General features: G+C 62.6%; 1 protein-coding gene across 3 annotated transcripts in view; it reads left to right on the forward strand.

The window, feature by feature from the left end:
- Nucleotides 1–23381, forward strand: part of SLCO4A1 (solute carrier organic anion transporter family member 4A1) — a 26635-nt gene continuing 3254 nt past the window's right edge. Inside the window, exons 1-11 of one of the 3 annotated variants that reach the window (XM_023626883.2) lie at nucleotides 1–545; nucleotides 11690–12573; nucleotides 12904–12994; nucleotides 15043–15164; nucleotides 15594–15705; nucleotides 19156–19310; nucleotides 20773–20968; nucleotides 21999–22164; nucleotides 22262–22434; nucleotides 22694–22758; nucleotides 23185–23333. In XM_023626883.2, the coding sequence (XP_023482651.1) occupies nucleotides 11757–12573; nucleotides 12904–12994; nucleotides 15043–15164; nucleotides 15594–15705; nucleotides 19156–19310; nucleotides 20773–20968; nucleotides 21999–22164; nucleotides 22262–22434; nucleotides 22694–22758; nucleotides 23185–23333 (2046 nt within the window). In that variant the 5' untranslated portion in view covers nucleotides 1–545; nucleotides 11690–11756. Of the gene's footprint in view, nucleotides 546–777; nucleotides 983–7230; nucleotides 7329–11689; nucleotides 12574–12903; nucleotides 12995–15042; nucleotides 15165–15593; nucleotides 15706–19155; nucleotides 19311–20772; nucleotides 20969–21998; nucleotides 22165–22261; nucleotides 22435–22693; nucleotides 22759–23184; nucleotides 23334–23381 lie in introns of those variants that run through there. The other 2 variants (XM_023626882.2, XM_023626884.2) reach the window with 2 other exon arrangements.

A 23381-nucleotide genomic window follows, 5' to 3' on the forward strand; every position in this document is an offset into this window, starting at 1 on the left:
AGTTCGAAACTGAGTCGCCGCGTGACCCGGGGAACGGACTTCACCGCTCAGCTCTCTGTTTCCCGGCCTGTAGCTCCAGGATGCCGGGTCTCTCGGGGCTAGGGAGCGATTACTCAGCGGAAGGCGCGGGGCGCCGTGCCCGGCTCCGAGGGCGCCCTCGGTTCCTGGGCGATGGCCACCTGGAGGGTGGAGAGGTGCCGCAGCCTGGGGCCCCAGTCCCTCCGCCCCGCCCCTCGCCGGCTCGAGTCGCAAGCCCCTTCCTCTCTGCTCCGCCCCCGGCCCCGCCCCTCGCCCCTGCATCCGCGCCCGCTGCCGCCCTGGCCCAGGCCGCGCGCTCCCGCAGCTGTCACTTTAGTGGGCGGGCCCGGATGCTCTGGGGGGCCGGGCTCCGCTCGCAAGGCGCAGCCATTGGCCCGAGCAGGGGAGGCCAGGCCGCCGACTGTCTGCGACGGGGGCGGGCCGCGAGCGGATGAATGAAGCTGGAGTGGGCTGCTAGAGGACCGCCAGAGCCTGGTGCGCAGCGCGGCGGCGGGGCACCTGGAACGGTGAGTGCTCCCCCGGGCGAGGGCCGCGGAGGGTCGGGGCGCCCAGGTTCGCCGGGCCGACATGCTGACGTGAGGAGCGCAGCAGGTGCCCGCGGATGTTGGGCAGGAGCCAGCCGGATCGAGGTGGCGCCGGCGCTGGCGCGGCTGGGGATGCCGGGCGGGGCGGGAGGCCGGGCCCCGGCAGTGTGCCCAGAGCCGTCCTCGGACGGGAGGGCGGGACCAAGCGCGGACCAGCGCCCGGCAGCCCGGCTGCCTCTGGGGAATCAGACGCAAACTGCATCCCCCTCTCGCTGCCAGCTCTCCAGGCGGGAAGCCTCCGAGGAGACAGGCGTAGAAGGAAGGGGATGAGCAGTGGTTGGGGCTCTGGCGGAGATGGAGGCAGTGGCCAGGGCAGGTAGCCTGGCAGGTGGCGGGGCGCGCACCCTGGCACAGGCCACGTGAGTCGGGCTGGGGACAAACGCGCCTCCCGGAGCTCCAGGGTTGCGGCGGGCCCCCACCTCCGGCGTATGCGGCTGTGCTGAGTCAAGGAGAAGATCGTCAGCACAGAAGTTTCTCGTGGGCGGCCGCGCTTTGTTCGCACCAGCCGCGCTCCAGGCACCTGGGGGAGGGGAGCGCGGGCGGAGCCGCCTTCGCGGGGCGGGCTACCCGGCCAGGGCATGGGGCGGGTCCCCAGCCGCGGAGACTCCCGCCGCGCCCCTGTCCCCACCCTGCCACCGGAGGTCCCCGTGCCTGGCGCAGAGCCTTGGCTGGGCGACCCAGGCGCCCCGGGGTGTGGGCAAGGGGAGGGGGAGGATGGAAACGAGAGTGCGGGCCCACCCTTGACGCCTGGTGGACACACTTGACCCCGGACCGGGAAACCGAGGAACCCGGGTCAGACGCAGGGACTTGCACCTCCTGGGAGCGGGCCTCTGCCGGCAGAACCGTGTGGGGAGAAGCTGGCTCGGGCAGTGTGGGTCAGCGCCGCTGTCAGCCTCGGCTGCCAGGCCTGTGTCGGTCTGACACGCTAATGCCCGCGGTAGTTTTCCACAGGAGGGCACCAGCCTCCCAGTCCGGCTCCTGCTCTGCTCTTTGGAACTTATCTTTCCTCTGTCTAATCAGAGACGGGCTCGGGGAGCCCCTCTGGGACATGAGAGCCCCAGCCCGGCCACGCTGCTAAGTTTTTATTTGGGGCAGGGCAGGCACGTGGACTTCAGAGGAGGGCCAGCGCCTGGTTTTACCCACTCCGTTTATGAATCTGACGATAGCCATCACATTACTGACGACAGGAGCTGTTTACTGACCAGTCAGCATATGCCAGGCCCTGTGCCAAGTGCCTTGAGTAGTATCTCATCTAACCCGCACAACACCAGCAGGAGGTGGCTACTGTCCCACCCAGTTTACAGAGGAGTAAACTGAGGCATTGAGCCATTAAGTGACTTGCTCACCATCACACAGCTAGTTCGAGGTGGAGACGTTTGAATCCAGGTTTGTGTGACTCCAGACATCTCACAGCTCTGTCTCTGGTGGGGAGAATTCGACCCAGGAGAGCCAGGAACAGTGTCCCAAAAGGTCGGCCTGCAGCTAAGGGGACAGGAGCCTTTGGCCAGCATAGCCAGTATCGTGGGACGTGGAGGGTCCTCTCGGGGAGCAAGCGTGCAGTGCTGGCTTTCCCACGTGCTGCTGCGGGGAGAGGAGGAAGGGCCTGTTGCTGGGCCCCATGCTCCTAGCAGCCCTGCATCGGGACCTGTGTCGCTGTCCTGCTGGGTAGGGCCGGCGGATACTACCTGGAAGTTTTTCATCGAGCTGCTTTGTTCTGGGTGGCTGTGACCTCCTCCACAGCTCCCTGGGTGTGGCCCGTGAGCAGGTGCCAGGTGGCTCCCAGCCGAGTTCCTCCCTCCGCCGTGGTTTGGTGGCCGGTGCCTGGAGGTCGGGCAGAAGGGTCGTGTGAGTGGAGGTCTTGGGACTGTCCTCTGTCCTTGTGAGAGGGCCTGACTGCAGGCGACTCAGCCCAGAGTCGGTCTCCCGGGCCTCATCGGAGCCTTGCCTTGACAAACCCAAGGTTGCAGCTTGGGTTCCAGCTCAACATCTGGCTTCCGAACAGCAAAGGTTTCCTCAGCTCCTTGTGAAATCTGAGTTGAATGACCAGCTTAGCATTGTCTCTGAAATGCCGTCCATCTAGAAGTCTCTGTGAGTGTTACTCCATTTCCCAGGACAGCACTGCTGAGCCAGTATAAATTCACAGCTCTGTGGACTCATGCGCTGGAGCGAGTCTCTGCCGACTGTGCTGTTTGACCTGAGGCCTCCCCGTGGCTCACGGGCAGGTCGCCGGCCCAGAGCCTGGTGCTCGAGGATGAGAGGGAGCTGGGCTGGGGCAGCTGGCCAGCGGGGGACCCAGAGGACTGCCCAGTCCTACTCCTGCTTCCTCCGTTGTTTCGTCCAGCTGGGTGTGGACAGACACCATGAAAATATTCCTTCCGAAGCCACCTGGTCTCCTGCTCTCAGGCATGGCAAAGAGCTCATTGTCTGCTTTTGGAAGGGGATATACAATAATCCTCAGAACCTGAAGGCTGCATTTGTTCCGGACATCCAGCTGCTTGTCTGGCCGTGGTGTGGTCGTGGTGGGTGTGGGAGCTGACCACAGGGCAGGACCCAGTCTCTAGCCTGGCAGGTAATCGGACAGGCTTCCAGGATTCTGCCTCTGAGCAGGAGGGAGGCACCAGCTCAGGCCTCATGTGACTGGGCTGTCGTGTGACTTAGTGGAGCCCGGGCCCTGCTGGAGGAAGAAGAGGAAACTGGCCTGGCTGCCAGCTCGCTGGACCCCAGCTTGCATCCCCCCTAGGCTGTTCGTGAGGACTCGTCCTGCTGCTGGACCTGCTCAGCCCTCAGCCTGCTGTCCTCAGACAGCCCTCATGTTCCCCCATTGGCCGCGGCTCAGCCCCTTCCTGCCAGGGTTACACAGAATTAGCCTCTCGGACCACATTTCCAGGGGCAGGTGCATGCCTTCACAGACCACATGTCTTTTGCAAAAGCCACTCACGGTGTGGCCAGTTGAGGCCCACCAAGGACCAAAGGCAGAGCAGGGCTTCCTGGCCAAGGCCTGGCCGGCTCCACTTATCAGTGCCCAGAGAGTCGCAGGCTCACGGGCTGTGGGGCCGTCAACAGGTCTTCTCCTCCCACGCGGGCCTGGCTCCAAGTGAGCACCCTCGCCCTGGGGGCTGCCTTTCTCCATGGCTTTTTGATCTGGGAAGACTTGGAGGTAGCTGAGGCCTCGCCCCTCGGCCCAGCCAGAGAGGGTGTGAGCTGGCGGGGCTGAGGGTGGTGCCTGCTCCCGCCCCAGGCTGGCGAGCAGTTTATTGTGGGGTCTACCTCTCAGCAGGCACTGTGGGCCTGATCTTTGGACCCACAGGCTCATCCTGTGGACAGAGCCACCTCCCCCCAGCACCCCAAGCCCCGTGCGGCCCTTCTGCAAGTCTGTGTTTCTCACAAGCCCCACGTGGTGTCCAGACCCACTGTGAGCAGAGGGGCTGGGTCTTCCCCTCGGGGACCCACTGCTTCTTCCCTATGATGTCACGCCCCTGTTACAGTGGAGAAACTGAGGCCCAGAGAGGACTGAGGGGGGAGCGCCTGCCTGGCTCCAGGCAGCCCCTGTGCGTCCTCCCCCTGCGCGTGCCCCTGCATGGCACGGAGACTGGCTTTGTTTCCAGCCCCAGGGGTCAAGTGTTAGGGGTCAGACGGATGAGTGAACTTACACACGCCTCCCTCTGGCTTCTCCTGCCCTCCCCACACTCCTGGGCTCGGGCCATGGGGACAAGGGTGGGAGCAGGAATGTCTGTGCTGAGACAGCAGGACACTCCCTGAGGGACAGGCCCTTTCATGCTCTCTCAGACAGTCCTGCATTGTTAGCCTCCATGCAAAGCAGCTGACCTCCCACCCGCTCACCTGCTCATGGTCACCAGGTATGCAAATCGGGTGTACCGTGCACTGCAGTGGCCACCTAGATCCTGCCACCAGCATCCGCTCTATGAATAGCTTTGAGTCTCGTCTCCACTCCCGGACTCATAGGAAGAGGCACCAGGATGGATGTAGGAGGCCAGAGAAGGGAGCTGCCTGCAGAGTCCCCAGGTCATGAGGGGAAAGACTGAGGTCATGAGGGTGGGGGTGGGGGGGGGAATGGCCTGGGTGGCAGGGGCTGTGCAGGAGCCCAGGCAGGGGCTGCCATGTTGGTGCAGGCACGTCCCAGTGGCATGGGTTGCCACTGGCAGCCTCAGAGCCATCAGGTGCAGCGAGAACCTACTGGCTGGAGCATAAAGAGAAGGAGAAATGAAACCTGTCATTCTTCCCCTCCTGCTGAGTTCTGGGCGGGGTTCTGGGGGAGCCTGGGAGCAGCCCTACTGTTCTGGCCTGAGCTGCTGGAGCCAGACTATCCCACAGGAGCCAGGCCGACAAGGACCAGGGGCCACCAGCCAAGGCTTAAAATATTGCTCTCAGTAATCCTGTGTCCTTCCTACCTGCCCCGCTTTGTGGACAGCCTCCAACTGGGAAATGAGTCCATATACGGGGCCCTGCATGCGTGAGCACCCTTGGACATCAGTGAGCAGAGACGGGGTGTGTGTTCCGGCTGGTTCAGGCCTTTGTTGACGCTGGATCTCAGTTCTCACAGACCAGGCTGTGGGGAGCCACCCAGTGGGGCCACTGGCTTCTCACAGTGCAGCTGTCAGGGGCTCGTGAGGAGGAGGTGCAGGTGGAGGTAGGGGGGAGGTTTGGAAAGAGGGCGTGCTTTGAGGTGCAGCTGGTGGGCCAGGCCAGTGTGTGGGAGTCGAAAGAGAACTGTGGTCTCCTTCTAAAAGAGCGTGCATGTGCACATGCGCACACACACACACACACACACACGCGCACACACACACACGCACGCACACACACACACGCACACACACACGCACGCACGCACACACACACACGCACACACGCACACACACACACCCTCCCCCTCCCCCGATGCCCCAGGTGCAGAGCCCTTGGCTGGAGGCGCCGGCTACACATGATCCTCCCCGCTAATCGCCCTCACCTAATCCCGCAGGGCTGTGACTCTCCCGAGGGCCTGAGGGCCTCAGGCAATAGGAGGGCGACTCCCAGGATGCCCTCCTCCTACCTCTCCCCTGCCCGGGGACAGGCCGGGGGATGGGATAAACTCCCCTGAGAGTGGGCGCCCTGCCTGCTTGCAAGGGCTGCGTGTTCACTGTGCCCTGGAGGTCGCTGCACGAGGAGGGTCGCGCTCTCCTTGGACATGAGGAGGGGATTTTCAGCTTCTGCGCCTCTCAGGCCAGGAGAGTCATCTCAGGCTTCACTAGAGCTTCTCCAGCCTCAGATGGTCTCCCACGAGAAAGCGGCAGGGAGAGGTCAGGCTGAGAGGTGAGCAGGTACCCCAGGGCCCGGCGGCCACAACGGGCTAGGGCTAGGGGTGGGGGCAGTGGGCAGAGCCACCAGCCCTGTCCCCTCCCCAAGAGGCCCCCTTCTTGTGCCATCTTGGTTTGGGGGTCACGTGGCTGGAGCACCCAGGAGACCTTACCACTTGTCCAGTGTCAGCGGTCGAGCACAAGCCGTGGGGAGCATCTGGCTGGGTGGGGAGAGTGACCATCAATATGTGGGGTGAAGGACTCACCTCCCCTGATGGGGGATTTCAGTGAGTCTGTGTGTGCATGGGAGAGGGCCCAGCCAGCACCAGGCCCACGGAATGTTCGTGCACAGCGATGGTGGTGGTGGGCATCCTGTCAGATGTCTTTCCCCACAGCCCTGTCCCGGGCCTGGTGGCAATGTGGGCTTGGCTCCAGGCCACCTGCCTCTCACCTCCACCTGCTCTCCACAGCCTGTGCGGTTCGGATTTGTAGCCGTGGGCAGCTTGGGTAGGGGCTGCGGCTCGTCATGGATACGATGGTGTCCTGGGGGTCCCCGAACCCCAATGCCAGCAAGGACCCCCCTACAGCAGGGGTTGGAATAGAGCTGCTGCTGTGTCAGGCAGGGCGCCCCAGAGTAACACAGCCAATAGGACAGAGATATACACACATATAAAGGTTTATTATAAGAACTTGGTCCATGCGATTCTGGAGGCCAGCAAGTCCCAAGATCTGCAGTTGGCAAGCTGGGCCCAGGAGAGATGAAGGTGTGGTCCCAGTCTGAAAGCTGGACTCAGCCGCTGTGACCAAAATGCCCTTGTGCCCCGTGTCAGTCCACTGACTGCAGGACCACGTCTGGAGCAGAATCTGCTTCCCCCAGTTTCCCGACAGAAGGGCAGCAGAGCCATACATCGCTGCCTAGACGCAGCCACATGAGATCTTGGTACAAACTCGGCACTTTCCTCCGGAAAACCGTGGACGCAGGACTGTCCTCATGGCTGTGAGATTCCAAGTGTCGCACAGCCTAGACTCGCTCAGGATCCGGCCCCCTCTGCTGCTGGGGGGGGTACATCCCAGGTGCCACCTGCTCCATCTTCAGCCCGAGGGCCCAGCCTCCCGCTTCCTGACTCTGCTGTTAGGGGCCAAAGCCTTCCAGAGAGAATCCGGCCTTCCAGCCAGGAATGCGGTACCTGGAGCAGAGCTCTGGCGTCGTGAAAGATTATAATAAACACTCGAACAGGCACTGTCACCCGAGAGCCGACTTGATGGAGAAACGGCACCATCACAGACAAGGTGGGAGGGCACCCCACAGTCACACGGCTGTGGGTTCAGGAGACTCGTCAGAGGCCGGCTCCTGACGGAACTCAACCTGTACGGCTGCAACTGCCGGCGGGTCATCCGGCTAACAACTGAGGTCGGGTTTTCAATTTGCTACTTGAAGTGTATGTGGTGTGTGATTTTGAGTTGAGCTTTAAATATTCATGTCACATCCATAGCACTTAGTTCAGGTAACATTTTACCACTGGAGGTCTGACCCTTCCTGTCCGTCACTAGTCTGTCAACTGTTTCTCCTGCAGCAGCTGGGCTGAGGGTTAAAGCAGTCCAGCGTGGGTGGGGAGTGGGGAGTGGGGAGTGGTTTGACGCCACCAATACCTTGGTCTGCAGCTTTTGGATCCCTTACTGGGAGCACTGACCTGGGATTCCAGAGTCCTCATCAGCACTGACCCTCCATCCCCACAGGCCACTGCATACCCTGCTTCCCCGGCCAGCCCCTTGGCTGGTTTTGGCTCCTTCCCTTTGGGGTGTGTCCCCACCCAGAGATGAGGTCCAGTGCCCCGTCATTTGCGTGTGTGTGAAGGTGCAGGCGGTTATGTGTGCACACGTTGGTGTGCATGCACACAGATGTATGTTGGTACGTGTGTGTGTGCATGTGCACGTGCATTGAGAAAAAATACTAGAGGAAAGCATACCACGGGGTTGACGCATCACAGCCTCTGGGCCTTGGAATTTCGGGTGAGTTTGGGCGTTTCTCGTATTTTCTGCATCTCCAGGTGGCAGCCTGTCTGAGTTGCAGGCTACTGGGTGGCAGAGCTGCCCTGTCCCAGGGCTTGTCGCTCTCATCCAGGCTGCACGTGGCCATCGAGTGCTTGCGGTAAATGTGCAGTAGGTCCGTCCTGGCTCCGTCCCGTGAAGGGGAGCATCGCCTTCTGCTCCTCCTGAAGATTTGCCCGTCCTTCTCTAACACGAACATCGCCCTTCCTTAGGTGTTCTCTTTCCAGCTCCTCTCGCGACCTCGCCTGCCGTGCCAGCTTGCACAGAGGTGGTGGCACTATAAGTAAAACGCCAGGCTTGGGCCTGGGCACCCGGGGAAGGGCTGCAGTAGAATTTCTGCTGCCCACGCACGGCCTCCAGACACGGCGGCCGACGCCTGGCAGCACCAGTTTCCAGGGTAAACAGCCGGCCCCATGTGTAAATGCAATTGGTCATGGGTCTTTCAATAAAATGTCAGCGGGGACGGCTGTGACACACGCACAGGGCTCTGGAGCCAGACAGTGTGGGTCGAGTCCTAACGGCTGCTAGGCCGGCTGTGTGGCTTGGGGCAAACTGCTGATGACCCCTCTGGGCCTGCTTCCCTTCCCTGTCGGGGGGGCCAGGGCCAGGTGTGCACCAGCGACCTGCACACAGCCTGGAAATGTGTGGCAACATCGTGGGATGGTGCCGAGATATCCCGTGGAGTGGGGTCTTCAGAGCTTACCATGTTCCCCGGCCAGTGACATTTGCACCCGCAGCCCCGCCCAGGGAAGGCCAGAGAGGAGCCCTGGGGGGAGGCTTACGTCAGCTAAGCGGGCGCACCCTTCTACTTGCACAGAGGAGCGTGGCGGTGGCCACTCGCCTGCTGCCTCGGTGAGGTGGCTGTGCCGAGAAGGCCAGGAGCAGGCGGAGGTTGTGGCAGAAGCACCCGGAACCCCCAGCCCCTGGGCTCGGTCCACGGAGGGTGGGGAGCGAGGGCAGCCAGCGCTGTCAGATCTCTTCAAGTGCCACACTACATCCCAGACCTGGGTGCGGCCACTGTGGACACCCCTGCTATCAGCCTGGGTTGGTTCCCAGTGTGTCTGCAGGGACGACACAGGATAACGATGCTCTTTTCTTTAAAAAAAAAGCAACAAACTAAAGCAGCCACCTGCCCTCCGAGCACAGAAGTGTCTGCTTGGCGGCTGCAAAGCCCTCTTTGCTCTCGGATCGCAAAGGCCCTTGCTGGGGGCAGCCCTCCCGACGTACCCTCCCCACCCGCAGCCCAGCGGGTGTGGGTGCCTCCTGCCCTGCTCACCTCCTGTTCTGAGCATCTGTTCTGCTCAGACTCCACCTCCTGGATCCGGGGGGTAGTATGTGACTCCTCTTTGCCTCCTCGGGGGGCGGTACCAGTGTCCCAGGGCTGCTGTGACAAAGCACATGAGCCAGAGGGTGTGAAACAACAGGAATGTGTCCTCCTCCAGTTCTGGAGATGGGCAGGCTGAGGTCAGGTGTGGGCAGGGCGGCGCCCCCTCCAGAGGCCCCGGGGAGGTTCCCTCCTGCCTCGCCCAGCTTCTGGGGGCCCCAGGTGTCCCTTGGCTTGTGGCTGCATGGTTTCCATCTCTGCCTCCGTCACCACGTGGCTTCTCTGTGTCCTCTTCTAAGGACGCTTGTCCCTGGACTTGGGTGCCCCAGTCCGGGATGACCTCATCCCAAATCCTGAATCACAGCTGCACACACTGTTTCCAGATAAGGTCACCCTCAGGGCGTCTGGGTGGAAGTGCCTTATTGCGGGGGCCGTCATTTGCCCCCTTCCGGGTCCCCAGTGAGGGCCCAGCAGAGCCATGTTCCATGCCTAGTCTCCTTGAAGGAATCTCAGCCTAGAAATTTGGTCTGAAATACAACTCTGGAGGCGGCGCCAGCCCCCTCCAGCAGCATCTCCGTGTCGGCCCGCCCCAGTGTCCTTGCGTGTGGTGAGGGTGGGGGTGGAAGTGAAGCCCTGTGCCAGGTGCGTCTGGGTCTGAGGACCCCTTGGGGCTCCGTGTTGCTGCTAAGGGGGCCCAGCCCTGGGTGAGGCCAGCAGGCAGCTCCCCCCCGCCTCTGAGCGCAAACCCATGGTGCTTCTTGTGCCTCTGTGACGTGATCGTCTCCAGAGTGACGGTGCTTCAGACACGCTGGAGCCTCTGCACGTGAAGTGGCCCGACCTGAAAGGCAAAGGGTGTGTCAGTGTCCTGGGGCTGCCGGACAAAGGACCCCAGACAGTTATTGTCTCTGTTCTGGAGACGGGGAGTCCGAGCCGAGGGTGTGGGCAGGGTGTTCCTTCCGAAACCGTGAGGGAGGATCGGCTCCAGGCCTTGCTCCTCGCCAGTGGACGGCCGTCGTCGTTTCTCACCGTGCTCTCCCCGTGCGCGTCTGTGGCCAAATTTCCCTTTTCGAAGGGACAGCAGTCCTAGCGGACCAGGGCCCCCCCCCCCCCCCGTGGCCTCGTGTTACCTGAGGCCCTGTCTCCAAACACACTCACTTTCTGAGTGCGGGCTTTGGGCTCCAACAGTCTCTTTTGCTGGGAGGACGCAGCTCCTCCGATGGGAAGTGTGTTGCAGGCTGCGGAAGCCCCTCGGCCGAGGGTGCCCGGAGCCGTGCGAGTACAGCAAAGACCGACTGCTTTCTGTCGCGGCAACCGTGTGCTCGTGTGTTAACCGGTTTATTTCTGGCCGAAAACCAGCTTTTTGCCTCTTAAGATGCAGAATGGTTGTAGCTCCTGGAGTCCTAGGCAGCCTTGGGGCATCCAGGAGGAGCTGTTTACTGGCAGTAAGTGCCACCCGTCTAAACGTAGGAGTCGGGGGCAGGGGCATTCGGGATGCGCGGGGAGCCCCCGGGAGCCTCGCCACGCAGTCATGGCTCAACCACAGCCGAGCTCCTGCTGGATGGTGGGGCAGGAATGGGAAGTGAGGGCCCAGCAGGCGACAGGACCGGGCTGGTGGGGAGGTCAGCAGGAAGGTGGAGGGCCAGCACGCCTTCCTGTGAACTGGTCCACAGGGCTGCAGACCACAGCTTGGTTTACTGTTTTGAAAAAACCGCCGCAAGACGGAACACAGCTGCGTGGAACCAGTGAGGCCCAGTGCCGCCAACCCTCCTGCTGGGCGCCATCCCAGAGCTGCTGCGCTTAGGCTGGGGTCCAGGCCCGCTGCTCATGCCCCCTCCTCATTTCCCACACCCTCCAAGCTCTGGCCTAGGATACATTTCTTCTTTATGCTACAGGGCGGCTACGGCTGGCAGGCTGTGAGTTAGGGAAGAGCCCACTGCACTCCATGCTCCGCGTGAAGAGTTTCCACACGGGGCTCTCAGGGACCCTCACCTGCAAATGGCAGAACACACAGCTCACACAGGCCGAGCAGGCCATTGGGGGAGCAAAGGTCAGGGTGATTCAGGGGCTCCCATGGGCGTCTGACTCGGTCCTGCTGTGTCTCGGCTCCACTCTCCCCTTTGTGGCCTCATTTGGGCTGGCTCTGCCCTGTGACCAGGCCGGGGCACATGCCCACCCACCGCCGAGCTGTGGCCACAGACGTGCTACCCTGAGTGTGTGGGTCCAGGTGGGGCCCTGGATTCAGGGAGGGGGCTGCTCAGGGCGGGTCAACCCCCCAGACGGTACCTGGCAGGCAGAGCCACTGGCGGCCCTGAAGGACAGGGCGTGCGTAAATGTTCTCGCTGGGACATGAATGCGTTCGAGGGGGGTGCACGTTTGCTCACCAGAACTTTTTCTCACAGAACAAACTGGCCGCTGGGACACTGTTTGGCGACTTCCACTGCTGGCACTGTCACCCCCTCGGCAGAGATGCCCCAGCACTCAACGGGGGACAAGCCGCTCCTCTCCACGCCACAGCTGGTCTTCCCCAGCCTGCCCTCGGCCGTGGACAGCGGGTGTGGCCACACCCCCCCCAGCCGGCGGGCATCGATCGGCTCGCCTCTGAGCCCCGGCGCCCTGCGTTCCGCCACCCACAGCCCCCTGGACTCCTGCAGCCAGCCACTGTGCCAGCTGCCCGCTGAGAAGCATGGGCCCCCGGCGGCCCGTGAGGTGCGCTACGTGTCGGCAGGGCCCAAGCGCCTGGCGTGTGGCTGGTGGGCCTTCGCCCCTGAGTGTCTGCAGGCCTTCAACACGCCCAGGGGCTTCCTGCTCTTCCTGTGCGTGGCCTCCTTCCTGCAGGGCATGACGGTGAACGGTTTCATCAACACCGTCATCACCTCCATCGAGCGGCGCTACGACCTGCTCAGCTACCAGAGCGGCCTCATCGCCAGCTCCTACGACGTGGCCGCCTGCTTCTGCCTCACCTTCGTCAGCTACTTCGGGGGCAGTGGACACAAGCCGCGCTGGCTGGGCTGGGGTGTCCTGGTCATGGGTGCCGGCTCGCTGGTGTTCGCGCTGCCCCACTTCACCTCGGGCCCCTACCAGGTGGAGGTGGACGAAGGCATCGGGACGTGTCAGGCCAACCGCAGCGTGGCGTGTGGGAAGAGCACCTCAGGTCTGTCCAGCTACAGGCTGGTCTTCATGCTGGGTCAGTTCCTGCACGGCGTGGGCGCCACGCCCCTCTACACTCTGGGTGTCACCTACCTGGACGAGAATGTCAAGTCCAGCTACTCGCCAGTCTACATCGGTGAGTGGGGCCAGTGAGGGGACAGGCAGGGTGTGATGATGGCTGCTGACACTGACCTGGCGCCTCCTTGGAGCCTGGCCTCATCCAAGCCCTTACATGCATTTCCCCGTTGGCCACACATGGTCACATGTGGCCACAGGTGCTCCTAGCGAGGCAGCAGGTGAGCACAGGCTTTGTTCCACCTGCAGCGCCTCAGGTGGTGGAGGTGGTGCCGGGGGACAGACAGCTGCAGAAACGCAGGTGTGGGGAGGGGTCTTCTCTTAGGCGGGCCCCACGTGTCTTCTGAGTGTCAGACGCTTGTGAGCCCCCAGCACTCTGCTTCCCTTCCAGCCATCTTTTACACGGCGGCCATCCTCGGCCCCGCAGCCGGCTACCTGATCGGAGGCGCCCTGCTGAACATTTACACAGAAATAGGCCAACGGTGAGTGTCTGGGTCCCATCCTGCCTTGTGGCACTCTTGATACGCAGAGAAAACCCTGCGCTGTCTGTGCAGGACCCGCGTGGCCCTGGGCGGTGTTGTTACAGAGCAGGGTGCACAGTGAGAGTGTCTGCACTCCGAGGACCGTAGCCCTGAGCAGGAGGAAGTGCAGGCTGGCCTTTCTGTAGGGGACCTGGGAGTCTGTGGGTGGCTTTGAGAACTGGCCTGAGGGAGGGGCAGTGTGGACAGACAGCTCCCCGGACCAGGCGGGACCAGGCCACATCATCTCTAACGCCCTTTGTGTAACCAAGAGCCGGTTTTTCTGCTGCCAGCATCAGATTATTTTGTGTGGGGTGCCCTAAATTCAACTCAGTTCTGAGACTGACTCCCTGAAGTCAGTGCAGACCCCACAGGTTAAGGGCTCAGTCCCACAAGGCCACCCCACTTCAGACGCCAGCCGCAAGTACTGGGTCCTGGGTCACCCCCAACTTCTGTCCACCTTGGCTACAAATCAGAGGTTCCCACGACCCCCTCCTTGGGCTCGGTAATTTGCAGAACAGCCCACCAAACTCAGGAGGGCACTTCACACTTTACTAGGTGACCAGTTTATTATACAGGATGCGACTCAGGAACGGCCAGATGGAAGAGATGCGCGGGGCAAGGTGTAGGGTGGCGGGAGCTTCCACGCCCTCTGGCGGTGCGCCACCCACCCAGCATCCTCGTGCTTGCCCCCCGGAGCTCCCCAAATCCCTTCGGTCAGGGTTCTTGTGGAGGGTTCGTTATGTGAGCACGACTGATGGACTCATTGTCCATCAGTGATTGACAGCCTCCCAGAGGTCCGGGGGTGGGGCTGACAGTTCCAACTCCCTAATCACATGTTGGTCTTTCTGTGACCAGCCCCATCGGAAGCCCTCGAGGGTCCCACCAAGAGTATCCACATTGCAACAAAAGATGCTCCTGTCACCCAGGAAATTACAGGGGACTCAGGAACTCTGCATCAAGAAACTGGGGAGAGGCCAAATATTTATTTATTATGTCACGTGGTGTCTCTTTCGTTTCCTTGTATCTTTCGTTTGTGACGCTGGTTTTTATAAATTTGAGCAGGAGAGAGAGTTACAGAGATAGAGACAGAGAGACAGGAAGAAACAGAGAGATGGCGGGGGAGAGGTGGGGAAGGAAGGAAGTGTACCCTCCGACCAAGCAGGCTCTGGAGCCCGGACCATCCTCCACGGGGGCCCGTCCCTAGGTCTCCCCTCTGGATGGCTGCCCCGCTGTCTGCTGAGACTTGCGGTGGGCACCGCGGCACCGTGGGACTCTCTGCAGATGGTGCCCTCCAGTCGAGGTGTCTAGTGCTCTGACCTGGTACAAATGCCACCTCTGGCCTCAGGCTACTGATATGGGCGTCAAATGTGCATGTTCTGTGCAGAGTGCCTGGAGATCAGTGGGGCTCATGTCCCTCACTCTCCACACCCTCTCCCTGTGCCGGGATCTGGGCCGCTTGGCACGAAGAGGAGGCAGGCAGCGAGGCCAGTGTGGCGCCCCAGTGCGAGAGCAAGGCAGAGCTGCGGCCCACCCTGTGGAGGGCTGCACTGCTGTCTGGTGGCCACACGGGGCATCGGTGCTCCCCACCTCCCTTTCGCCCCTCTGGGCCTCTGGCTGGCTTCTGCCCTCGCCCCTGGGTTTCCCCCATCCATGATTCTTTCCCACTTAGCTCTGAATTTGAAAGTGAGCCTGTGTGCAGATCGCGGTCCCAGGTGCGCCCCAGCTGTGCCCTCTGTGCCCTGAGCTTCACGAGGCCCCGGCACCATCCGTGCCCCTCTATGCTGCTTTGGGGTGCCACCTCGTCCTGCTCTGTCTGGGAGAGCCTGCCACTCCTGGGCCCGCAGCCTCCGCATGGCCTCATCAGGAGGCAGCCCCTTGGGGCCGCGGAGGAGCATCAGGACCTGAGGCCAGAGCAGAGTGAGCCGGCACGGACTGGCGAGCAGAAGGATGTGGTGTGTGCTCTGGACGCATGTAGGTCTGACGCTGACCCCAAGCGCCTCTTCCCACAGGACGGAGCTGACCACGGAGAGCCCACTGTGGGTCGGCGCCTGGTGGGTCGGCTTTCTGGGCGCTGGGGTCGCCGCCTTCCTCATCGCGGTGCCCATCCTCGGCTACCCGCGGCAGCTGCCAGGTGGGTGCTCCCCCTGCGCGTGTAGAAGTCCTGCTCCCCCTCCTGGTTGTTTGGGCCAGCGAGGAGCACAGGGGAGTCTGGGACCTTACTTTGGGGGCAGGTGCTGCCATGCTGCGGGGCTGGCTGGTGGTCTCCCTCGACCCCTGCAGCCTCTTCTCGCTGGGGCCCCGAAAGAGGCTTGTTTCAGCTGTTGGGGGGAGGGGGTACTCCTTCAGTGCCTCTTTTTCCCTGTGGCCCCAGGTTGTTCCCCGCTGGCTCTCTCCCACCTCCCCTTCCCTGGGGGCCCGTCCCTGTGGTGCATCCCCACGCAACGGCTCTCCTCTCACACTCTGTCCACCGGACGTCCCCATACTGGAGGGCAGGGGTGTCAGGTGTGGCCTCGCGCTGGCCTCTGGTCCCTGCCTCTCGCTGACATCTGTGTCTGCCCAGGCTCCCAGCGCTACGTGGTCATGAGAGCGTCTGAAACACACCAGCTGAAGGACAGCCGCCACAAGGTGGCCAGCAACCCCGACTTCGGGAAAACCATCAGCGACCTGCCCCTGTAAGGACCTTGGGGGGGATGTGCCTCTCGCTTGCACCCATGTGCCCCAAAGATCCTTTGGGGGTCCCACACATGCTGAGTCTTGACCACGAACTAGGAGAGTCCATGTGACCCTCCAGGGCCAGTGGTGAGTGCTCAGCTTCTGGCCCTCCTCATGACCCAGCAAACTTAGGTCTTGGCCCCAAACCTTGGGCTAAAAGACTGAGGAGCAGTGGACTGACCTCCTGGGGCTGTAGCCACCAGGGACCTCAGGCCTCGCTCTGCCTCATCCCCTGACCATTTCATTAAGTGCCACGTGCGCAGGGCCCACAGGGGCTCTGCGCTGGCGCTGCCCTCCCTGTCTCGGGGTCTCTGAGGACGTGGAAGGAGCCGAACCGAGTGCATCCCTCCTGCCTCCCACCCTGCACCTGCCCTGCTCTGGGCACACAGGTGTCTTGTTTGTTGTCTTCGCTCCCCGCTCTCCTCTCTCTCACTGTGCATGACCCGGACTGGCTTCGTGGTCTTCGCACTCTGTTGAGACAAAGAGTCCTGGGCTGCCGGGGCCTCAGGGACGTGGGGCCTGGGGCTCCCGGCTGCCAAGTGCCCCTCTTAACAAACCAGGCATTCCCCGGGGGCTCTCCCAGGGCTGGGGGAGGAGGCCCTTGGATGGCTGCCCACCCAAGTCCTTGGCCTCCTCCAGCGCCTGCCCGCCTCTGCAGTGCCCTCGAGTCTGAATGGCCACCTCTAACTGGCCACGTGTAGGGCCAGGGCTGTTAGTGGCAGGAATGAGCCCCTGTTGTCCGTCTTCAACACAGGGAGGGTGAAGGGGCATCAGGGCGTAGGGTGGCCTCCAGGGAAGCCCCCATGCTGTCCAGGCCTTGCTCCCCTCAGAGGGGAAGGAGGGCTGGCTGCTGGGGGTGGAGGGCTGCACGCCCCCCACATTTAGGACTTCACTCTCCAGTTGCCCACTTCCTGTTAGACCACCCAGAAGAGCTGCCCACTCAGGAGGTGCCCCCAGGGAGGCCAAGCTGGCCAGGTGTCACCCAGTGCCTGCAGTGGAGCTGCTCTGAGCTTGGGCAAGGCCACCTGCTCCCTCCATGCAGCTCTGGGCCCTGAGCACGTGACAGCCTGGTCCCCAGGGGACCCAGGACCATGGCCAAGATAAGGAGGTTTATGCCCAGGCTCAGCCAGGCTCAGTTCACCAAACCAGTTGCTGGTAATAAAGTAAATCCCGGCACACATGCCCTTTACTAAGGTCATAACTAGTTCTCCAAGCAATTCAACATAAGAGTTTCAGCTGAGCAGCCTGAGGGCCAGGGTTAAGAAAGGAGGCCGTCTGCATCTCCCCACCGAGCCTGGCCAAGCGCCCGAGGCCTGGGCAGGTCTGGGCAAGGCCCGGGGAAGTGACCACCACACCCAGGGCACCCCCTTGCCTTCACACAGGACCTGAAAGCCCCACCCTGGAGAAGGTGCTGGGGACAGGCCAATGCCCTGAGCCCACGGGAGGCCCCACCCGGCCAGCACCCACTCTGGGGGGCTTTTCCTCCACGGCCATTGTCTTTCCTTCAAGGACGTGGGACTCAACCAGTTGACCAGAAAGAAGCCTTTTCAGGGCTCAAGTTTGAAAGTCAGTTTTGACGGAATCAGGTCCCCCCATTTGAAGCAGGACGGGAACGAGACTGTGAGTGCTCTTCTGCAGTTGATCTGAGTGAGTTGACAAGACTCCCAGAGCCACTGTATCTGAAAAGCCGGGTGGAGCCTCCTCCACCAGCAGCTCCCTCCCGGCCACCTGCTCCAGGTGTTGGGAGGGGCCAAAAGGCTAGTGGCAGCCACGCTGCGCGTTGGTACTTTCCAGAACCCAATTTACAGTTGGCCTATGTCCTCAAAAGGAAGAGTCTGAGAGTCAGGGGAGCCAAAGTTGCTTTGCCAAGTGCTGGGAGGTATTAGCTCTGACCCCTGGACAGACGGGGGCTCCCTTCTGCCGTGAGGATGACTGGGCTTTGTGGAAGCCGGTTCTCGGGGCAGCAGGTGCACGAGGACAGACGAGCACTGCCTCCCTTATAGAAGAGCCGAGAGCTGTCCACTCAGATTACGTGCACAAGGGAGGGCCGCTCTCCGCGCCGTCCAGTAGTAGTTGTTGTAGCCTGACAGTGGTCACTGAGAGAGTGCTCCTGTCCCGCCCTGACCTGGCTCCAGAAAGAACTCTGCCCCGCCCACATCACTCCCGCATTCTGGGGACAAGGCGTAACCACCTCCACCAGCTCCTGGGCGCCGGCCCGGCTCAGGTGTGCGGGAGAGCCGCCTGCCGCGGGAGTGTCTGCCCCCCCAAGGCTGAGCCGCCTCCCTTCCAGACCCCGAGTGTTTCCTGTTCTGAGCTCAGCCTCCGTCACTGCCCAGAAAGGAGGGGTTTGTTTGTCTTGTTTTGTGTCCTCGTGATGTTTTGATGGTCCCTTGCTTGGCGTCTTGCGCGTTTAAACAGCGCACTCAGTGCTGACACTGCTCGGCCTCCAAACCCTGACGAACCAGAGCGTGGGGCCGAGGAGCAGCCCTCAGGGAGACTTCTTGCTCATCCACGAGCGGGCGGACGTGGGGCAGGGCCTGGCGTGGAGCCCCCACCCTGCTGTGACCCTGGGGGAGCAAGTGGAGGCAGCGGGGTGACCCAGCACCTCCAGGTTCATGGCCTGCGGCCACCGCTCCTGGAGCCTGTTCTGCGAGCTTCCACCTCCCTCCACCCTATAGCGAGACCGAGGCCGGGTGCCCCCGGTCCGGGCTGGCAGGAGTCCCCTTTGCCTCAGAAGGGGGTCCTGGCTGGGTTCGCCAGGGGACCCCTTCCTCGGGCCCCCAGCCTCACCCCACCAAGTGCTCACCAAGAGAAGTTGGGGAGCCAGCCAAGCCCCCCAGGGGCTCCCTGGAGGGGCCTCTCTGTCCAAATCCATAGGGCTTCCTGCCCCCTTCTCAAGGGCTGGTGGTTGAGAAGGAGCCCCCCTCAGCATCCTGTTCCCCTTTCGAGGGGGCTAGTCCAGTCCTGGACTTGGTGACAGCTGCCTCCCTCCAGCCCCCCGGCTCCTGGTTCAGGCCCCTCTGCTGGTCCTCCCAGCAGCCCCTGGAGGTGATTAAACAGAGTCACGGCCACTCAGGGTCTCTCCCCCTGCCGAAGCCGGAACGCTGGCCCAGGATAAGGTCCTTCCGTCATCAGACTCAGCAGCCGTCGCAAGCCGCAGGCTCAGAGTCAAGGCGACAGTTCTCCACCTGCCACAGCCCAGCGTCGACCCCTCTCAGTTTCTCTAGAATAGTTGTGGGGTGCCCCCAGCTCACCTGCACCCCACCCCACTCTCCTCTCAAAACCGAGGCTCTGTGTCCTCGGGCGGGAAGGGCCATGACCTTGGGAACCGCGACTTCCTCAGACGCTGGCTCTGGCCCACTCTGACCTCTGTCTCCTCTCTGGTCTCTGTTGCCCCCTCTGCTGTCCAGCTCCATCTGGCTCCTCCTGAAGAACCCCATGTTCATCCTGCTCTGCCTGGCTGGGGCCACCGAGGCGACACTCATCGCAGGCATGTCCACGTTTGGCCCCAAGTTCCTCGAGTCCCAGTTCAGCCTGAGCGCCTCGGAAGCTGCCACCTTGTTTGGTGAGAAAACGCCCCTATCTTGGGGGTCTTCTGCTTTCTCGTTCATTCTCAGATGGATGGGGGTCTTTGAGTATCTGCTGGACAGCTAGTCCATGCGTGAGCAGGCTGTGGGCGCGTGGGGGCACGGAGACCCTGAGAGCCAGCATCGGGCTTTTACAAAAGGCGAGGTTGCTCCTCTGATGGTATTTACAGCCGCGGGGCCGTCCTTCCTGGCGGTTTGCGAAGCTGACTACAGCGTGTGCCGGGGCTGACCGGTTCTCTCCCCAGGCCCCAAGGAGCCGCCTCGCCCTCCTAGTGGGAACCCGCTCCTGCTGGGGGGCCGGGGGTGGGCTCTGCTCGCTTCACCACCCGCTTACCACTCAGGACCTCTGCCTCTGTCGTCCCTGGCTGGTGGCAGAAAGGGTTTGGGTGGTGACACCCATGGGGCACCTTTGGGCTTAGCTGTCCCCGAGAGCTGGATGGGACCATGAGGGTGGAGACCCCGGACCTGCCCAGCTGGAGGCCGTCTGTGGCCAGAGGCAGATGGGTCCTCCCGGGAGAGCGAGGACCCTTGTCAGACCCTTCCCTCTGCCACTGTTCACGGGGTATCCCTGCACTGGGGGGACAGCCACGGCCTCACCAAGAACAGGCCAGGCAGGAGGTATGGGGGGGTCATCGCAGATGTGGGATTAGTGCTGGCCGTGGGGGTCAGCACCACATGTGGAAAGTGGGTGATCTGAGCAGCCCGCGAGTTAGTCCTCGCCATGCCCCACCCCTCAGGGAGAGGGGCGGCAGATTAGGGTCCCACCCCCTTCTCGGACTAATGTCCCCAGACACCCCACCTTGCCTGGCTGCTTGGCTGACACCGCATGCCTGGACCCCCACCTACAACAACTGCCTCCCCTCCCCACAGTGACCCCCTCTCTCTGCCGACACCCCCTCCTGGAACAGCTGCAGCCGTTGGGGTCCCCCCTCCTGCACCCCCAAAGCTGGCCTCCGTCACTGCCCTGGGGGCTTTGAGGTGGCCTCCACTGGCCCTGGAGAGCCCCCACTGTCGTGTGCGCCCGCCCCTGGGATGGCCTGGGAGCCATGTACCAACTCATCCCAATTGTTCATTAAATGGCGGCGGCCACAGGGTCTCCAGATGTCCTCTCACGCTGGACTCGGCAGAGGCCGTGGTGGGCTGCAGACCCTCCCTCCTCCCAGTCCTGCCCCACCCCCACATCCCTCGGCCTCTGGGCACCCGGTGGCCTCCTGGCAGTCCCCTGACCGAGGCTCTCCCAGCGGACCCCCCGCCCGTGTGGTGGTGAGGGCTCAGGTCAGGGCCGGGCGTGGTGAGTGCCCAGCCCAACGATGCCACCCGGACGGGGAATGATCACCCTGCTTGGTTTCCCCGCCTGCAAAGTGGGACAGTGACACCCGGTGGGTTGACGGCCCCGCCCCTAGGCTCCGAGGGCTCACCCGGCCGCTCCGTCTCTGGCAGGGTACCTGGTGGTGCCAGCAGGCGGTGGCGGCACATTCCTGGGCGGCTTCCTGGTGAACAAGTTCAAGCTCCGCGGCTCGGGCACCATCAGGTTCTGCCTGCTCTGCACCCTGACCAGCCTGCTGGCCGCCTCTGTGTTCTCCATGCACTGCCCCAATGTGCCCATGGCCGGCGTGACGGCCAGCTACGGCAACAGGTGAGGGCCCGGCGGTGCCTGGGCAGAGGGAAGACCCCCAGCATACATGTCGGGACACCTGTGGCCCCAGCGGGGGGAGACCGGGTCAGGACTTGGGATGAGGTCACTGTTTGGACACCAGCAAGGAAGACCCCTCAGTGGGGTGCCCTTGCGCCAACTGATGGTCACACATAAATGGCACCTGAGCCTCGATTGTCTTGTCTGTAAAACGGGACCGTAGTCGCCCCGGCTCCTCACTACATGTTGATGGGGAAAGTGGCCCAGGATCGGCCCCGTGAGTCACTATGTCCTGGGAATGCGGGGAATGGCCCATCAGGTGGTGATTTGGGAATTTCTAAAATCGATGCAGGCTTCCTGCTCCTGGGCCCGGGGATTCCTCCCCCGGGAATGCCCGTGGAGGTGACAGGGCGAGGCTGCAGAGTACAGAGGTGCCGTTGTCCTGTTGTTGGAGACAGCCAGGACTGGAAAGCACCTAGGAGTTGGTGGCAGGTGGACGGGCTGACCTGCCAGGGTCCCCTCTCGGAGGCTCGGCCACCCTCAGTGGAGGAGGGAGCTCTGAGACCCGGTGTCGACGGGAAAAACCGAAGGAGCAGAACAATGGGCCCAGAGTGCCGGATTGGAGTAGAAACAGGGAACGGGTGCCGTCTGCCATGGCTGGTGTGTGCATGGATAGCAATCTGCACGAACACGCGGCCGCAGCCGGCGCTAAAGGACCAGGCCGGCCATGGGGCCCTCATACCTGGCACGCTTTTGTGGTCGTTGCGTTTTAAGCCACGTGAACGTGTGGCCTGTGCGCCACACAAACCAGTTAGGGGCAGCCGTAGGGGTGGTCGTTGCACACAAGCTGAGGCACAGGGGGGCTGGGTTCGCCTTGCTGTGAGAATTTCTGACAAGTCTCTGAGCAAAGGCGATGTGCAGAGCGCCATTCCTCGGGGCAGCATGAACCCACAGATGTGGGCTGGTGGGGATGAGACTGGAGGCTGTGGGACTCTGGCCCCGGCCCCATCGCCACCTTGTCTCCCACCTGCAGCCTCCTGCCCCAAGACCCCTGGGAGCTGACAGCCGCCTGCAACGCCGCCTGCGGCTGCCGGCCAGAGCACTACAGCCCCGTGTGCGGCTCCAACGGCCTCATGTACTTCTCGCCCTGCCACGCGGGGTGCCCCGAGGTGGCCGCGCCAGGTCCGGGCGGCCAGAAGGTGAGTGCGGCCACTGCTCCCGTCCCCATTGGTGCCCGGACCTGGGCGGGCCCCTGTCCCTTCCTCCTGTAATCAGCGCTCTTGTTGCGCCCCTCAGGTGTACCGAGACTGTAGCTGTGTCCCTCAGAATTTTTCCTCTGGTTTTGGCCATGCCACTGCAGGGAAATGCAGTTCAACTTGTCAGAGAAAGCCCCTCCTTCTGGTTTTCATATTCGTTGTAATTCTCTTTACCTTCCTCAGCAGCATCCCTGCGCTGACTGCCACCTTACGGTAAGCCATGGGCCCGGGTTGCTCTGTCTGGAAGCTTCCCTTTCAGGGTGCTAAGGTGGAGCTCGCAGTCCTGTGGGGTCCGCGCCAGGCCCCCAGAAAGCTGCGGCAGGAGAGAGCGAACACCTCTGTGAGGTGCTTGCCACCTGGGGAGGCGGCCGTGCGGCCTGGGGCTCAGCCGGGACTCGGACGTTGGCGTGGGGTATGACGTGGCGAGCGGCCATGCTTGCCCGGGCGCTGACGCCATGGTCTTCCGTTTCAGGTGCGTCTGTGACCAGCAGAGATCCTTTGCGCTGGGAATCCAGTGGATTGTGGTTAGAACTCTAGGTACTGTGCCACGGGAGGAAGCCACGCACAGTGTTGTTGTGTGTCCACTGTGCAAGGGCACCCAGCAGCAGTCTCCTCGCCACGCCTGTGTGTGCCCCGGCAGGAAGCTGTGTCCACCTGGGGGAGGCGCATTCCCTGGCCATCTGCTAGAGGGACCCATGGTCATTTATTTGTCCAGAGGCTGCCTTTACCTGGTGCAGCAAAGGCTCCGTGGGAGTCGGAGATCATGAGGAATCTCCCAGGGATGATGCTGAGTCCCCACCCCAGAAGAAGGGACATTTGAGTCCCCTTGGTGCCGCCTGAGAGCACCGCTGGCTGATGTCACCTCTCTGAGAGCCGGTGCATTCTGTGTCTCTGGCACTGCCCACACCGCCCTGTCGTCCCGGGGCATGTCAGGCAGAGTCCTGAGGGAGCCTCTCTCCACAGGCAGCATCCCGGGGCCCATCGCCTTCGGCTGGCTGATCGACAAGGCGTGCCTGCTCTGGCAGGACCAGTGCGGCCAGCGGGGCTCCTGCTTCCTGTACCACAACGCAGCCATGAGCCAGTACATGCTCATTGCCGGGCTGGTGTACAAGGTCAGCGGGGCCAGCATCTGCTCCCGGGGCACTGGAGGGAGGGAGTCC

The sequence above is a fragment of the Equus caballus genome, chromosome 22 (assembly GCF_041296265.1).
Source record: "Equus caballus isolate H_3958 breed thoroughbred chromosome 22, TB-T2T, whole genome shotgun sequence".
Classification (NCBI taxonomy): Eukaryota; Metazoa; Chordata; class Mammalia; order Perissodactyla; family Equidae; genus Equus; species Equus caballus.